The sequence below is a fragment of the Marmota monax genome, unplaced genomic scaffold, assembly GCF_021218885.2.
Source record: "Marmota monax isolate L192 unplaced genomic scaffold, Marmota_monax_Labrador192_F-V1.1 WCK01_AAM20220418_F8-fsc00157, whole genome shotgun sequence".
Classification (NCBI taxonomy): domain Eukaryota; kingdom Metazoa; phylum Chordata; class Mammalia; order Rodentia; family Sciuridae; genus Marmota; species Marmota monax.
Window position 1 is genome coordinate 289409 of NW_026694573.1, and position 18224 is coordinate 307632.

The 18224-nt window shown below is 45.1% G+C and overlaps 1 protein-coding gene across 3 annotated transcripts in view; it reads right to left on the reverse strand.

Annotated features, from left to right (window-relative positions):
* Window positions 1-16706, reverse strand: part of Dgcr8 (DGCR8 microprocessor complex subunit) — a 36828-nt gene extending 20122 nt beyond the window's left edge. For 2 of the 3 annotated variants that reach the window (XM_046421043.2, XM_058571705.1), the window contains exons 1-8: window positions 16568-16706; window positions 10463-11462; window positions 9849-10008; window positions 4968-5110; window positions 4527-4809; window positions 3029-3226; window positions 2667-2768; window positions 1824-1922 (exon numbers count right to left, since the gene is read on the reverse strand). In XM_046421043.2, the coding sequence (XP_046276999.1) occupies window positions 1824-1922; window positions 2667-2768; window positions 3029-3226; window positions 4527-4809; window positions 4968-5110; window positions 9849-10008; window positions 10463-11182 (1705 nt within the window). In that variant the 5' untranslated portion in view covers window positions 11183-11462; window positions 16568-16706. Of the gene's footprint in view, window positions 1-1823; window positions 1923-2666; window positions 2769-3028; window positions 3227-4526; window positions 4810-4967; window positions 5111-9848; window positions 10009-10462; window positions 11463-16007; window positions 16412-16567 lie in introns of those variants that run through there. The other variant, XM_058571704.1, reaches the window with a different exon arrangement.
* Window positions 16707-18224: the final 1518 nt, after the last annotated feature.

The following is an 18224-nucleotide window of genomic DNA, read 5'->3' on the forward strand; positions in this document are numbered from 1 at the left end:
TAAAAAGAAAAAGCCCAAGGGTGAGAGAGTAAACACAGCCCTCTTTCTGGGGCTCTAGCTAAAAGGGAAGCCAGGTACACTGCCTGGCCTATAGAGTGAGCCCTGTGCTAGTTCCCATCTCCACAGTTCAGAGGTGTAAGCAAGAGCCCTGGGGAAGCATTTTAGAGGCAGGGTCAGGATAGGATAAGAAAAAAAGCACATCCTAAGGAACGGCAATAATGGGACAGGCTACAAGAAGCTTCACAAGCCATACCAAGTGTGTATACTTTTACCATGAAGTTCTCATCACAGGCAAAGGAGGAGTTTGGATGTGTTTTAGAACTGCATCAGTGGTGTGTGAAAATATAACTTTGAGAGGGCCAACAGAGAGGCCTGATAGCAGGCTACTGCAGATATCCAGAACAGGGTTCAGGGCAGTGGCTGCCATGGGCAAGGAAAGGCAACTAGATCTGAGGTACATTCTGGAGAGAATATATACAGGGCAGAGCAAGGGGATGACACCCACATGAACAGGGCTGCTACCCACCACTGGTGAGGAGAAGTAAGTATAACAGCCCATGTGCTGATGGTTCAGTCTGACTCAGCCAAAGTTCAATTGCCAGCAAGACATCGCAGCAAAATAAATAAGTAAAAAACGCATTCCAATGCAGATGTCTAGTACTAGAATCTGGGTGGAGGAAGCAAATACCAGCACTTGGGCAGCAAACAGTGACACTGCCAAGGGGACAGCCCAGACCATACCCCAGAATATTCCCACCCATACACCAGGCCCCATTTGTAGATTATATGCTCAAAACCAGTTTTAGGTAGAATCTCTCTAACACTGACAATAGGCCTTCCTCATGACTGAAGTGGACAGTGTAAGCCTTGGATCAGCCATGCAGAGGAAATAACAGACAGTAAACACAATGCAGAAAGGTTTCCCATTGTTCTCAGCATTCACCACCACCAAAAAGCAACACAGAGGGACACTCTTGAGTTCTAGAAGCAGAAAAGATTTTCACTGCCCCGAAATCCAGTGAAACTGTACACACTTCCTGCTCTGTACAGGGCAGACCTGCTCTGGGAGACAACATAACAATGGGAGAAAACTCAAGAATACACCTGTGAATTTAAGGGCTGGGAAGGACAACCAACATTATTCTGCTATGTGTACCTTCCATAGAGGAGGCCAAATAAAACAATATTAGGCAAAATGGCTTTAGTAAAAGAATGCCAACTACTATGAGGGCCAGTAATAGAAGTGAATAGGAAGGACATGGTACAAAACAGCAATGGATTTCAACTAGTAAACACCAGTTTTCCAAGAGATAAGATAAGCTGTGTGTAATGAGTACTTAGTCCCTACTGTAGTGTCTAAAAAACTCGGGAAATAGGCCCAAAAATGTAAAAAACACTTGAGAATAGTGGCAGCATGCTGATCCGCCTCTTCTCTTTACTGACATGCCCATATTTTGCTCAGTTTCAAAACAAACTTGTTCTACAATATGCACCCAGCATGGCCCAGTTGGCTCTAAAGTATGCTCTAACCAGTGCATGGCCAGGGCAAGCACAGAAGACACTGGCCCACCTGTCATTTAGCAGAGAGGGAGTTTCTGTTCTACTTTCAAGTTTCATACTTTACCCTATTTGAGTCTACTCCAATGAACATATAATATTAAAAATCAAGTAGATGATTACATAAATAATGTCAATGTGCCCCACCCACATACCCACACCTGTTGCCACTGCTCAGCCCCTCCCTTAACATCCCTCCCTTAACAAGGTGAAGGCAAACCCAGCAGGCATCATATGTATCCAGGACACTGAAGTAAACACATTACCAGCTTTATTCTTCGCAAGTTTTTTGCTGCTTGCAGTTCCAGATCCATAAGTCACACCATCAATGGTCACCGAGGCACCAAAAGGTTCACTTGGGTTCTCTTAAAGTTAAAATTACTTGTTTTAAAACACACTTGCCAAGACATAAAGTATGTACACACACAATCTGCCCACATTGACAGCCATCTCTGCAGAGAGCAAGTCCCTCATCTGCAAAGACCACAGAATCCCTAAAGTATAAAGACAGGAATGAGGATGGTCAGGAACAGACAGCACAAATGGGAAAATTGACAGAAATGGAGAACCATGAGAGACTGAGTCACAGGGGAAGCAGGAGCTAGAGGCAGAGCCTCCTGGAATACGGATAAAGCCTCTGAAAGATGGAACACAGGACTGTCAGGAGTGGGGAATCACAGGATGCAGTGAACCAGAGAAACAACCAGGCTTTCACTTCCAAAGACAGGCTAATTTACATAAAAATGTGAGGAAGATATCATGCAAGATAGCTGGTGGGATGTGGCAGCCTAAGGTCTATTCATCCACTAGGGGTATCAGGAACCAGGAAAGGACCCAAGGCACAGTAGAGAAGCCTTCCTCACAAGGCTCTGAGACAATACAAAGTCAAGAGACAGCAAGGCAAATGGGAAGAACTAGAGAAAGGAAACAGAGTCATTCACCCTCATCTCTGTGAAAACAAAGTACCTATCTGCAATACACTTCTTGACTTTCCTTTGTACTTCCATTCCAAATACTCAGCTGCCACCTCCCTAGCCCATACCAAAGTGATGTTGACATTTATTCTTTAAATGATTCTATAGGAATTAAATGGAGAAAGTCAAACTTACCACATTCAAAGAAATTATAAACAGGGCGAACTTTGAGGACACGCTGCATGTACTCGTGAAGGATGCAGACCTCGGATTTCCCGTTGGGGTTAATAACAAACTCTGTGACAAGAAGGACCATCTCAGCAACAGCGTGAGGAGATACCACAAGCTAGTACTCAGGGAGCTGGCACCATCTGTATTACTGAATCATTCATTAGGGGCCCACCACTGTGAATGTGGCAGACCTCTGCATTCATAGGATAAACATAAGCTCTAAATTAAGTGCAATTCACTCACAAAGTACACACACTAAACAAATGGAATTAAAACAAACAAACATACTATGTGTGCTGATGTTGACATTTATAAGCCCAATTCACCTTTCTTTGTAGGTGCATCCTGCACGGATAAAGTGATGAGTTTCTGATTGGCAGGTAGGATTGGCCTCTCAGACTCAGCTTGCTTCCGCTTCATCTCACGGTTGAACTGTCGTCGCTCAGCCCAGGTCCTAAATTTTTTCACAGTAACTTGCTCAAAGTCAAAACGCTTCTCCAGGTAGTTTCGAAATTCCTCCAGATCTGTGCAAGATTTACCAGAGAATCCAACTAAACTTTGAAAGCAGGAGTCATGTTCCCTTTGTACACAAGATAGTGAAAGGCTACTCGTCAAATAAGCCTGGACCACATGATACCCATTTCCCTTTCCCTGCCCCTTTCAAAGTGTAAAGAAAGTGAGAAATCAAGCCTCTTCCCTCTACCAATTCAAATTATTCTGGCAGGTCCCATGTGGTTAGATTCCTGGGATATCCTTTTATCTTATTTGCAGCAAAAACAAGAATGTGAAAAATGAGGAGAAAAAAAAAGCTTAAAAGAAAGAAAAAACAAAATGACATAATCTTCAGATCTCTCTCTCCCTTTATCAAAATAAGTACCTAAGGCTGGGATATAACTCAGTTGGTATACAAGCATGTACACCTTATACACGGTCTAGCATGTACAAGGCCCTTTTTGATTGCTAGCACCTCAAAAAAAGAAAAGAAAGAAAAAGAAAAGTATCTGACTTCCAAATAGCAGCTTCCCAGTACCACTCTGACCTTGTCACTCTCTTCCCTTCCATCCTCCCACTTCTGCATTCACTAACACATCCAGACAGCTCCCTTCCTTTGGACCTCTGTACTTGACCTCTTCCCAGTCTACTTTCCCCCACCTCAGCAACAGTTTTCTCCTCCCCACACCTCTTCCAGGGCACCTTACACTCAACTGAGTTATAGCATAGGCAGTACAGCAATACACGGAGAAGCTGAAAACAAAGTCCTCTTTGAAGTGATTCAGCAGGAAGGCTGAAAGAGATGTGCCACCCTAAAGAGAGGTCTATTACTTGAGGGGACAGAACTAAACTAAAAGATGTGGAGGAGAGACTAGAAAACACCAAAAAGTACCTAAAAAGCAACTGCAAAATTTAAGAAACATATGGATTGAAGAGTATGGAATGAAGGTCCATTCTGAGATCATAAGGATAAATTCAAACACCACCACAAGAGCACATTCTCCCAAAAAACTAAGAGTTCAGGAAAGATCATATAAGTAACCAGGAGAAAAGGGCTGCTCATCCTGTATGGCAGCCTCAACCATATAGATTCTGAAAAGCCTGAGCACAGGAACTTGTCAATGCCACACTCAGGCAGGTTCTCTCAAAAGCAGGGAGACAGGCCTTTCCAGTCATGTCGGAGCAGACACACACATTGATGCAACTAGGAACAAGAAACGATGGCTTTCGGTGGGAGAAATAAGATCTCTGGGTAGGGGTGGGATGTAGAAGCACCCCTGCAGATGGATTCTAAGTGGAAAGGAAGGAAGAAAATGCCCTAGGAAAACTTACCAACTGACTCATCTTTGCACACCTCAACTTTGGCCTTCACCTGCCCCAGGGCCCCAGGGGCTGCCTCAGCCCCTAGCGGGTCCTTCTCATCTGGTGGCCCAGAGTCTGTGCCCATGGGGTCAGGCTCTTCCAGGGAGAACTCCAGTTCTGTAGATCGGCTCAGGGGCTTGAAAGGGGACACCTCCCCACTGGGGGTGAGTTCACTGCTCTGCTCCCGTTCCTCATTGTCCTTCATTTTCTTATAATGCAGACAGGGAATGCTACTCAGAGGAGGGTCATGTTTCTGTGGACAGCGAATTTGCAAGAGGTTACAAGAACAACTCAAAGTCTGAAAACCTGTTACCGTTCACCAGCCTCCATTTGGCTTCAGTACAAAACATTACAGACAGGCACATTTCAGTCATACAAACACCCTTAATTCACAACTGATTCCTCCCCTACCCGTATGCTTCCTGTTCCCAAGAAATAGGGCCTGGACCAGGTGACCACCCGAGACTCTCTGTGCAGATACACGGGGACTCCAGAGTTATGAAAAGTCATAATCCAGCCATCGGGCAGCGGCTCTGTAGGTGGGCGGCCACGACCTGCATGAAAGATGAGAACATATTGCAATTATTTTTAAACACTTAGTACTGTCACCATGGAGCCTCCTGCACATCAAACTTCCTATGTTTGTGTATTTGTATATCTGGGTCTTTCCAGAGAATCTAAGTTCCTATGTCTTGCTCCCTGCTAATTCTAAGACAGCATTTGGTATAAGGTAGGAACTTATACATGAAGAATCAGTGCATGAGGAGCCTGGAATAAGACTGCAAGATAGGAGTTCTAGCCTCAGCTCTCGTCTCCACTTCTGGTGAACACTGTATTTCTTTCCTGCCTGATCAATGATGGCCACAGGCAACCCAGGGGCCAGGTATGCTTTGCTAATAAATGGCATTATCTGTCAACCAGTATTCCTAGTGACCAGGTGACATGTCATTATAAAACACTACTTTAAATTAATAAATTTTATATTGGACACTATACAGATTTAATGCAATTCCAATCAAAATCTCAATGACATTCCCCATAGAAACAGAAAAAGCAATCATGAAATTCATCTGGAAAAATAAAGAGACCCAGAATAGCTAAAGCAATCCTTAGCAGGAAGAGTGAAGCATGTGGCATCACTATACCAGACCTTAAGTATACTACAGAGAAATAGTAACAAAAACAGCATGGAATTAGCACCAAAACAGATTGGTAGACCAATGGTACAGAATAGAGGACAGAGACTAACCCACAAAATTACAATTATCTTATATTAGACAAAGGCGCCAAAAATCTGCATTGGAGAAAAGATAGCTTCTTCAATAAATGGTGCTGGGAAAACTGGAAATCCATATGCAACAAAATGAAATTAAACCCCTATCTCTCACCATGTACAAAACTCAACTCAAAATGGATCAAGGACCTAGGAGTAAAACCAGAGACCCTGCATCTAACAGAAGAAAAAGTAGGCCCTAATCTCCATTATGTGGGATTAGGCCCCAACTTCCTTAATAAGACTCATTTAGCATAAGAATTAAAATCAAGAATCAATAAATGGGATGGACTCAAACTAAAAAGTTTCTACTCAGCAAAAGAAACATTCTGTAAGATGAACAGAGAGCCTACATCTTGGGAGCAAATCTTTACCCCTCACACATCAGATAGAGCACTAAACTCTAGGGTATATAAAAAACTCAAAAAGCTAAGCACCAAAAAAACAAATAACCCAATCAATAAATGGGCAAAGGACCTGAACAGACAATTCTCAGAAGGTGATATACAATCAACAAATATATGAAAAAATGTTCATCATCACTAGCAATTAGAGAAATGCAAATCAAAACCATTTTGAGATTTCATCTCATTCCAGTCAGAATGGCAGCCATTATGAATACAAATAACAATGAGTGTTGAAGAGGATTTGGGGAAAAACGCACACTGCTGGGTGGGGCTGCAAATTGGTGCAGCCAATATGGAAAGCAACTGGACAATCGGGAATGAAACCACCATTTGACCCAGCTATCCCTCTCCTCGGTCTATACCCAAAGGACTTAAAAATAGCATACTATAGGGACACAACCAAATCAATGTTTATAGCAGCACTATTCACAATAGCTAAACTGTGGAACCAACCTAGATGCCCTTCAATAGACGAATGGATTAAAAAAAAAAAAAATGTGGCATATATATACACAATGGAATATTACTCAGCAATAAAAGAGAATAAAATCATGGCATCTGCAGGTAAATGGAGTTAGAGAAAATAATGCAAAGTGAAAGTAGCCAATGCCAAAAAAACAAATGCCAAATGTTTTCTCTGATATAAGAGGCTGATTCATAGTGGGGTAGGGAGAGGGAGCGTGGGAGGAACAGAGGAACTCTAGATAAGGCAGAGGGGTAGGAGGGAAGGGAGCAAATATGGGGTTAGAAATGATGGTGGAATGTGATGGACATTATTATCCAAAGTACATGTATAAAGATACAAATTGGTGTGACTATACTTTGTATACAACCAGAGATATGTAAAATTGTGCTCTATTTGTGTAATAAGAATTATAATGCATTCTGCTGTCATATAAATAAAAAATTATTTAAAAAATTTTATATTGGTGGGGTTTTTTTTATTTGTTTTGTTTTTGGTAGCAGAAATTGAACCCAGGGCCACTTCCTCAGCCCTTATTATTTTTTATTTTGAGAGCTTGTTTGGAGGTTCCAGCATGAAAGCACAGCTACTTGTATACACTTGACAAGAACATTCCTCCTCTATCAGGGAAGGTCATCCCCTACAACTAAGCGTGCAGCTTCAGGAGAGATGCACATAGAGTGGTGAGGGAGGAAGGGAGCACCCACCTAACCAGCCAGATCAGTCAAATCAACCCTGGCAATCAATGGGGTAACAGATGTTGCAGCCAAATCACCCTCACATCCTTATTTTATTTTGAGACAATTCTAAGTTGTTTAGAGCCTCATTTAGCTGCTGAAGCTGACTTTGAACTTGCAATCCTCCCAAGCCACTGGGATGACAGACGTGTGCTACTACAACCAGCTCTATATTGGTTTTAAGACACTACTCCCAACCCCTTCTTTGCTTTATAGGCCATAAGAAAAAAGTTTTGGGCTACGGTTGTGTCTCAGTGGTAGAGCATTTGCCTAGCATTTGTGAGGTACTGGGTTCGATCCTCAGCACCACATAAAAATAAATGAAAAGGTATTGTGTTCATCTACAACTAAAAAACAAATAAAGAAAAAATGTTTCAGAATTTTTTTTTTTTAAAATGTGTGAATGCTAGGGCTCCTCAGAGCCTCACATACTAGGCAAGAACTCTACCACTGGGGCTGAGGGTGTAGCTCAGTGGAGGAGTGCTTTCCTAGGATGTGTGAGGCACTGGATTCAATCCTCAGCACCGCATAACAACTAAAAAAATTATATTTAAAAAAAAAAAAAAACTCTATCACCAAGCTACATCCCCAGCCCTTTTTTAAGTTTTGAGACAAAGTCTTGCTAAGTTGCCCAGGCTGGGCTTGAATTTGTGATCCTCTTGCCTCAAACCTCCCTATAAAGCAATGTTTTTGCTGGTATTTAAAACAAAATAAAATTTAGAAACTGAAGAAAAAAATGAAGATGAAATCTAAACACTATATATATATATATATATTATGGAAAAAAATAACAGCTAGGCATGGTGGTGCATACTTGTAATCTCAGCAGTTCAGGAGGCTGAGGAAGGAGAATCACAAGTTCAAAGCCAGCCTCAACAACTTAGGGAAGCCCTAAGCTACTTAGCAAGACCCTGTCTCAAAAATAAAAAATAAAAAAAAAGGGCTGGGAATGTGGCTTAGTAGTTAAGTGCTCCTAGGTTCAATCCCTGGTACCGAGTAAATAAACAAACATTTTTTAAAAGAAAAAAGTATCAATGACTCTCAGGGAAATGTAGTCTCCCAACCAGGCGGACCTGACCCTAGGGCCTATACCTAACACACAGGTCACTATTAGACATGGCTCAGAAGAGTGCTCTGTAGGTCAGAGTACACCCTATGGTTTCTTCTTCCCAGGGTTTGGGTCATGGTGGAGTTTCCTCATACTATCTTTGGGCTAAATCTGGAGAAGCAAACAAGCCAAGAATAATACATAACACAGGTTCCTGGCCACTCATCTATGACAATGAGTAGTCATAACCAGCCCAGATAGCTGAAGACCTCACAGCAGCTGTAAGGACTGAGGTCCCTGCCATGGCTCTTGCTAGGCAGTTAGGCAGACCAGGTCTACTGCTGACTATGGGTTGCACAAAATGGACTTAGGTTTATATGCTCAGAGTAAGCCTGCTGAAACTATAGGAAGAACACGATGCCAGCCTTCCAAAATCATCACTCCCTGCCCCACATCTCCTCTAGAAGCTACAGCCTCAGATTCATTACATCTGCAGTTACCTATCCTGACATTCCTTCTACTCATCTACCACCAAACAAAAGGTATCTGCTGACTTGTCCCCTAAGTGATCCAAGGAGGGCAGTCACATGCCACCTACCTCTTATTTTCCATCCCAGTCACTCATCACCTTCTGCACCCAGGGTCTCATCCATGTGCCTGAGTACCCATGTATCTCTTTAGCCCTTCTTCTGAGCCCAACATCTCTACCAGGACAATCACAGGTGCCTCTAGGCAAGTACAGACTGAAACCAATCCCAACTCATCCCACACCTGCCCCACTTTAATGACAGAGCCTCACAGCACAATTCTGGGTACCTCTCAACTGTTCTCGTATTAATGATCCACAAATCCAAGTGCAAGACCCACTGCATGCTCATACAAAACACTACCACATATTTCCCACCTAAAGTACACATGCTATGCTGAGGCCCTAGGAGTCATGCTTTTAAATAGAAATTAGGTAACAATGGCCTACCTTCAGTGGTTTCCCACATAACCTGACACAAAGCTTGAACCATAATCATTGCCTGCCACCTTGCTGAATACCCACCACTGGGCTTCCACATCCTTTGGCTGCCAGTTTTCTTGTCTCCCAACACACACTGATGCTCCCTCCTCTGCACAATGTCTAAGGCTCTATAATTTCCAAAACACTTAACAACAGAATCTGTACCTGGGTTGTGCAAAGGGTGAGTCCTTGTGTCTAATCTGTTTTCTTTTCATCAGACATGACTGCTATATTCAAACACATGTCTCTACCCAGATTGATGCCTGGTATCAGAGGGCTCTTCAAACATTTTTTGTGAAGGAAACAATGGTACTTCTAATGCCTGGAAACACTACTTTGTGACCCACAAACTTACTTTTCAGCACTGTTTTAATCTTGGTCATCATGGGCTGCACACTTGTTTCTCCATCAGATGGATGATCACTGTCTCCTCCATATTTTTCCTCCGTTCGCCTCTTCTTGGGAGCACAAAGGCCTTCTTCCAGCAAAGCATCCACATCATTGTCAAAGTCATCCTGCAAAACAAGGTGTTCAGATCTCACAGCCCCCAGTGCCTGTTCTCCTGCACCACAGGGAAGCTTAACAATATTAGGACAGACACAGAGCAACAGCACTCAAGGGGGCCGAGGTGTGCCCTGATAGTACATGATCATCTGAAAAACAAACAGGATAAAACAAGTGAAACCAACACGCCTGGTCCAGGTGAATACCCTTGCCAAGGAGGCTTTTCAGCAGCACCTGCCAAATCAGGTTGGAAAGAGGATACATGGGCAGATGTCAGCCAAACTTTTCAATAAGAAACTTAAAAACCAGGACTCCTTATATCTTTCTTAGGTGCGGCTGAGAAACCTCACATGGGTTTGGCTCCTGTTTTTGTTTTTCTTTTTCCTGATTTCAAAAGATACAGCTATTCCCAAACCTCTCTTTGAGTTTTGCCAGAGCCCTCCAGAGGAGGGGTCGCCAACATACCTCGTAGGAGAAATTCAAGGCTTCTTCATCCACTCTGTCTCTTTGAACGATTGCTTTAGCCGTGAACCCGCCTGCTCCTTCTTCATCTAGCTCCAAATTGTCAGTAAAATCTTCTAACTCATCGAGCACTGCATACTCCACTCTCTTTTCCTGATCCAGCTCATTCTCCTCATCCTTCTTATCCGCACTCTCACCCCCTACGCCTACCCCATTACCAACACTCCCGCCAAAGGGACAAGCATGCATGTCTCCACTGACAGGACTAAGGAGCAGACCACATTCGGTCCGAGTGTCGCGCTCCACTCCTGTGTACAGCACCTTCCTGTCCTTACTCCTGCAGCTCTCGGTAAAGCTCACGCTAATCTTTACATCCTTAAGCAACTTAAGGTCAGGGGAGAACTTCCGGACCGCAGGTGCGTGCCGGGCGGTGCGTGGGCTGTGGCCACTACAGTTCGGGTCTATGAGGAGGCGGCCCTTAGAGAAGGATCCTTTGGAGAGAAGAGAAGCTCCGCAGAAGTTGAATGGGTCCTCAGCAGGGGGTTCGGACTGTCCATCACCACCAGAGCCAACGTCCATTACCTCTGCATCACTGGACGTTTGCAGGGGAGGTGGTGGAGACTGTTCACAGGGCAGCACTTGGAAAGGGCAAGCTCGGTTCTCCATCATAGCTTCTCCTGCGGGCTCACGCGGGAGAGGAGAGGGACTCTCATATGTCTCCATATTAAAAGCAGTTAAGACTATTTTAAAAGACCAAAGTTTTAAAACACCTTACACAAATCTATACAGCTAACATGCACAAGTCCGTCGAGACCCAGTGCCGTCCTGCCCGCGCTGTGCACACTGGCTGCTTAGTCAAGCTGGCCACATTGCTCTTTTCATTAATGTAGACAGCTTTTAGAACCACTGCCTCAATTATTGGAAATCACAATGCACTCAGCTTAAAAGACTGACGACTAAGTGAGTCTGTCTTCATGCCAAAGTGGCACCTTTCTTCTTCCACCTGCAAAGAAATTTAAAAATACCGTCACGAAATGACAGAAACCTTTCACTTCCCTGGTACCAAGTTAAGAATCAAGCGCTATTAACAGCATAGTAAAGTACTTAAAATAATACTGCCTATAAGAACCTCTTAGACATCAGAACATACTAACTTCACTATTTTCCTTCAGCACCTAAATTATAATTTCTTAAATTATAATTAAATATTTTTATTGTCCACTTTAATTCCTCCTTTAGAAGAACAAAAATAATTTAATAAGGCTCAAAAAGGATTTTAAAAACTACAGTAAACTTCACCATAGTGTTCCACTAACTCATCCTATTTAGGTAGATAATCAAGCATGCGGTGGGAGGCCGCCCTTTCTGGAACACACATAAAGTGTGTGGCCTCCCTCAGGCCATCAGAGCGACATCAATCCACTCACCTGCAAGGGCCGGGTCAGTCAAAGGGTGAGCATGAGACCCTCAGTTCAACTCTGCAGCACTAAGGGCCTCAGAGGTATGGTCAGGTGCTCTGCTACCCAGGGACCCCCTCTCCTGGGCCCACAACGTGGCACGTGGACAGGATAGTGATGCAGCGTGCTGAGGTCACCAGAGGTGGCGGCATAGTTCTGTTCCCAGTAGAGGAAAGGGGCGAGTGGCTGTTGGGAAGGGAGCCTGCTAGGATTTTGGGGGAGTTGTAGGAGACAGCTGGAGCCAAGGTACAAAGAGTCTTGGGTGCCATCTGAAGCCTGGCTCCATCCTGGGGGCAATAATGAGCCACCAATGGTGAAGTGACTCTAGTCAGAAAAAAGATTCACAGCTGTGCTAATTATAAACAGCTGTGCCCAGGACAGCCCTCCAGGCCAGAGGACAAAAGCACAAAAGAGGATCTAGATACATCAAGAACAGTGTCAGAACTGACGGTACGTGACCCAATGGGGATAGATAACAAGAGGGAGCTGAAGACAACGAAGGCTTCTCCTTTCCATTCCAGCATCTAGGAAGGAATCTGGAGAAGAGGATGAAGGAAAGCTCCAGGCAGACCTGTCTGACAGGTGCTGAGGCCACAGCTCTGGAGTCCTGACTGGCCCAAATAGCTCTGGTAAGCCAGATCACATTAGCAAGGAGGTAAGTGCCAAAACCACAGGGAGGGAAGTACCAGAGAAGGAAGACTGTAACTGTAGTGTAACTCTAGGAAGCTTCACCACAGAGGAAGCACCATAAAAAAGGATGACAGGAGGTAGAGAAGATAGGGGTGGAGCACGGGGAAGCAGAAACACCAAGGGCCACAGGAAGAGAGGCCCATCAGCAGAAGCACATGCAAACACACACACACTCAAATGCATTAACATTCCTACACCTTGCATGCACAGAAACATACATGCATGCACATGCCATGCACACCAGTATAGATATACAAACATGGCCACATCCATGGGTGACAGCTCAATCAGTTGCATGCAACATAACTCATATTCCAAAGACTCCAGAAAGAACAGGAGACAACAGAAATCATCCAATTAAGAAGGGATAGAGTGTGGTAGTTATACTTTGAAAGGGACACAACACAAAGAGTCTTATTTAGGTTAAATTCAACTAAATATTCACTAACCATCTACCGAGGAAGATGCTACCACAAAAAGAGACAAAGTCCCCAGAGCCTGGACACAGTTGTAAGAGCAATGACCACAACACTGTCATTTTATTTCCTAGATCCTAGGATTTCCTAACACTTCTGAATTCAATGGGAATTTAACACAATACCTCCCCAAAGTTGTGTCCATCAAACTGCTTAGAATTCAAGAGGTATGGCACAAAGATAAAGATAGACTGAGAAGAGCAGCAATTGCTAAGGAGCCTACATCCAGATGGGCACAAGGAATATCAAGAAGGTCAGTCTCCTGGCAACCAAGAAGGACCACTGTAGAGGACAGGTCAGCATGCTCAGTGCTACAGACCCTGAATTATGACAAGGTAGGACTGGACCTCACAGAACCTGGCAACTGTGCAGGGAATCTAGAGAGGCAATTCATGATTTGTGGGCAAAAAAAAAAAAAAAAAAGCTAAAGGCAAGAAGATCAAGGGAGGTGGGGGTTGGAGATAAATGGTGGTACAGGATGGTGAAGACTGCCAGCATAGAAGCACAAAACAAAGGTCATAATAGGTAGTGAAAGGGACCTTGAAGAAGCACACAGCATAAAATAGGGGAACCCTGGCAAGAAAGAAAGTGCTCTCTGGAGGAACAAGAAAGCTGCCCAGCCCCAGAGATCAGCAATGGGCAGTCATGGTAAGCTCCTTACTCTCCTTCTATAAATTTTCTCTATTCACTCAACAAGTATTTGCTGAATGTCTTCCATACAGTACACATGCCATTCTAGATGCTATGAAGACAAGACAGACAAAACCCATCCCACAGAGCTCACATTTTATCAGGAAAGACAAGTAACAACTAAAAAAATCATCTACCCCATCACATGCTAAGAAGTATACAAGCTAAAACAAAGTAAAAGTGTTGGGGAACTGGAGGCAGCTTCCAAAAGGGTGATCAGAGGAAGCCTCACAGCCAGTATCCACCTGACAGTAGGGGAAAGGAAGCTAAGGGGGTAACAGAGGTGGAAGGAGGGGACATTCCAGGTGACACCTGGAGGAAAAGCAAAGGACCAGGTGTGGTATGGTCAAATTAGGGCAGTGCACTGATGGGGAGTGAGAGTAGGCCAGGTCAGGAAGACTATGGCTTTTATATTGAGATATGGGCCACTGGATAGGAGGGTCCAAACAATGATATCACATAATCCAAGATAAGCAGTGGCATTCAGCCCTCAGTCGGGCTCTGCTCTAAACACTTCATGCACTACAACTCACATAGCACTGAAAGAGAAAGGTTACACACACACAATTCACTCAAGGTCACACAGCTAGGAAATGGTGCAGCTGCTCTGCCATCCAATCAATCTGGTTTGAGTTTGTACTGTCTCACGTTTACACTATCTTACAGTTTTAAAGAATCACTCTGTATCCAGAAAAACTATAGGTAGGTGGCAGTGGGGAACAAAGAGAAGAATTAAGATACCCACTAGGAAATTTGAATAAGACATTTAGTTGAAGTGCTGAGAAATGGCACATTGTTGGACACAGAAGGCCTCCTCTGGGACATATGAAGGCATAAGAAAGAGGAATCAAGGTGACTTTAGAAAAGATCCTCCTCCTTTAGAGGAGGATCATTTGCCTGGCATGGTGGAACCACGCCTGTAATCCCAGCAGCTGGGGAGGCTGAGAAAGGAGGATCAAGATTTCAAAGCCAGCCTCAGCAAAAGCGAGTCGCTAAGCAACTCAGTAAGTCGCTGTTTCTAAATAAAATACAAAATAGGGCTGGAGATGTGGCTGAGTGGTCGAGTGCCCTGAGTTCAATCCCCAGTACCAAAAAAAAAAAAGAAAGAAAGAAAAATAAATGAAAGAAAGGTATGAGGAGCATCATTTCGATGTTGATGAAGACTGGAGTTTGGTTTGAACACAGCTACTTGGCATTAAAGTAATGTGATAATAAGAAGAGGCACCTAGAAAGGAGGACAGGGCTAAAGATGGAGACATGGAAGATGTCAAGGAAAGTTGGCATTAAACCCAGGAGGCTGGCCAGGTGTGGTGGCACGCATGGTAATCCCAGCGGCTCAGGAGGCTAAGACAGGAGGATGGTGAGTTCAAAGCCAGCCTCAGCAATAGTGAGGAGCTAAGCAACTCAGTGAGACCCTGGGTCTAAATAAAATAGAAAATAGGGCTAAGGATGTGGCTCAGTCGTCTATTCCCCCTGAGTTCAATCCCTGGTACCAAAAAAAAAAAAAAAAAAAGCCAGGAGGCTGGATGAGATCACATGGGGGGAGCAAGCAACAACAAAAGTCCAAAACTCGGCAATCCAGTCAAAATCAGATTTCCCACCCCAAGATTACCATGGGACTATAAAACCACCCCTAGAAAGTGCTCCAGACCATGCCTGGCCATGCAGGGCTCTAAGAATGGCTCTCCGGCCTCACTGCTGCCTGAGCAGACTCAACACATAGACACAAACCTTGCCTTGTAATTTGGACTGTGAGCCAGCAACAGACCCATAGCAGGATCCCTAAACTCCTGCACAGCTGTAAAAAACCCAACACACTTGAAAAGCACCTTTCCCTGGAGTCCACTTGGTGGACTGACATGGAAGCACCAGCTGTAGTGTCCCTGCTGTGGTTGCAACCCTCCACTCATGCCTCTCCTGCTGCAGCCTCCCACCCGACCCAGGAGCATTATGACCTCATCCATTCCTTTTGTCATCCTCCAATGGGCCTCATATCCTATACTCACAAGCTGTACTCAATCGGCATCCCAGACTAGCCATTCACTCCCTTCAGTGAGTGGAGCCTTGCAAAAAAACGGTCTGGGCCACTCCCACGACTGGGAGTCCAGTCTGTGGCCAAAAAATGGAGGACCCCTGCCTAGTAATCTCCAAGAGTCGACGGCACTAGTTGGAACTGCTGTGCATCAGGTAACAAGGTCCATGCAGGCATGCAAAATGGCAAAATCAAATTCCTACCATGAGCAACCTAAGTCCATTGGATGATACCTGACAGATACCGCTGTCAACAGGTTGCCACTTTCCATTTATTTCTACCACGTTCATTGTTACAATAAAACCACAATCTGATTATCTACACGATAATCCAAGAGCATTTGGTGAAGACTTGATTTCTCAGATTTCCCAAACTCTGTTAAAGCAGATAAGGTCCAGTCCACATCGATCCCGCCTTAGGGCGATGATACGGCTTTGGGGCCACCAGACAAGGAGGCTCTTTACCCAGACATACAGACAAGGAGAGTCTGCGACGCCTGGGCCCGAGCCCCGTATCCAGCTCTGGCCCCGGCCTTGGCGCCCGCCGCGAGCTCTCGGCTACCTCCGCTGCCCACGGCCATGTTGCTTCACAAAGGCCGGGTCTCCTTGTGGGCCCAGCCCGCCTCGAGCCCTCCGCCCCGCCCCGAGCCCGGGAACCAGGCCTCAGCCTGGGGGGAGGAGGGAGAGACAGAAGGGCGCGCCCTCGCGCAGGCCGCAGCGCCCGCCCGTCCACACGCGGGGCGCCCCTAGCGCCCCGCACCTACCTGCGGCGCGGTGGCCTGCTGGAGCCGCCCGCAGCCCAACCACAGCAGAGAGACCCTCACCGCCCCGCCGCCGCCGCCATCTGAAAAGGCCACCCAAACCCTCCGGTCTGCGGGACCCGCCTGCCGCGCCGGCCGAGCGGAGGGCGGGCCTCTGAGGCGCGTGGCCAATCCCCTTGTGCGGTTACCCAGCATTGGAGGAGCAGCGAAGCCGGCTGCAGAGGCTGCCAATCCAAGGCGAGTGGCGCGCGCGGTCTGAGCGCGCGGCCCAATAGTTCGACTGCGCAGGCGGGACCAGGCGCCGAGGCAGAGACTGAGGCTGTACTAACGGTCACCGCCCGGGAGGGGCAGCGGCCGCGGGGAGCGCCGGGAAGGCAAGCATGGGGGATGCCGGGAGGAAGGGAGCGCGGGAATTATTGCGGGCGACGGGAACAGGAGCGCCGGGTACTCGGAAACATAGCAGCCAGCTGGCCGCCTCCGATGTGGGCAGTGTGGAAGAGGCCGTGCACACTTAGGCACCGTACAGTCGCCAATTAAAAGCAAACAATCACTTCTTAAAAATCAAGTAAGCTCAACTGTCTGACAGTTTTCCATTTGCTAATACTATATCTGGAACTGTAAAAAGAGGGAGGATAGAAATAGAGAAGGGACAGCTCTTCCCTAGATTAGTACTCCGCCAATATATATAGAAGGGATGATGATTGACCATTGGCAGGCTCTTCTATCATTGTTGCTGGATACGAAAATCAGGTGCTAAAAATATGGTATATGTGCGGAAAATGAGAAATAGGTTCTCTCTTCTTGTCCTACTGGGGATCAATCCGAGGGTCGCCGGTTTGCTAGGCAAGTGTTTTACCATTGAGCTGTTATCTCCAGCCACAAGGTTTTGTTTTTAATGTTTTTGGTGCTGAGGCTAGAATCGAAAGCCTCTCCTGTGCTAAGCCTGCTGTTGTAACACAGAGCTACACTCCCAGGTTTTTGGTTTTGTTTTTGTTTTTTAACACAGTTGCAAATTTTCTCTCCCCTAGATATTCCAGTAATTACAAGAGGGGAAACAGTAGCTTTGCAGGGAGAAAGAAAATCTGGGAAGGCGCCACCTTAAGCAATTCATCAAGATCACCAGCACCTCCAAATTTAGCATTAGCAAGCTGTACACTTTAAATATGGATGTTGCGGTGTTTATTATTTATACCTCAAAAGAAATGAAGTGGGGAGGGGCTGGGTTTGTGGCTCAGTGGTGGAGCGCTTGCCTTAGCATGTGTGAGGCGCTGGGTTTGATACTTAGCACCACATAAAAATAAATAAATAAAATAGGGCTATGGTGTCCATCTACAAATAAAAAAATATTTTTTTAAATGAAGGGGGACAGATATATTGTGGGTCTCCTGAAAAGGGAATAGATTCACTTGTAGGTATTTCTGCCCAAAAGCAAAACTTGAATGAAGAAAGATCAGACAAACCCCAAATTAGGAGGATTCTGTAAAATTACCAGCAAGCACTTTTTTAAAGTGTTAAGATGATTCAAATCAAAGACAGACTGAGGAGTCATCTTCAATTAAGAGACACAACTAAGTGCAATGTGAAATCCAGATCCTAAATAGGATCCCGGCTCAGAAAATGGATATAGTGGGATAAGTGGTAAAATTCAAATAAAGTCTAT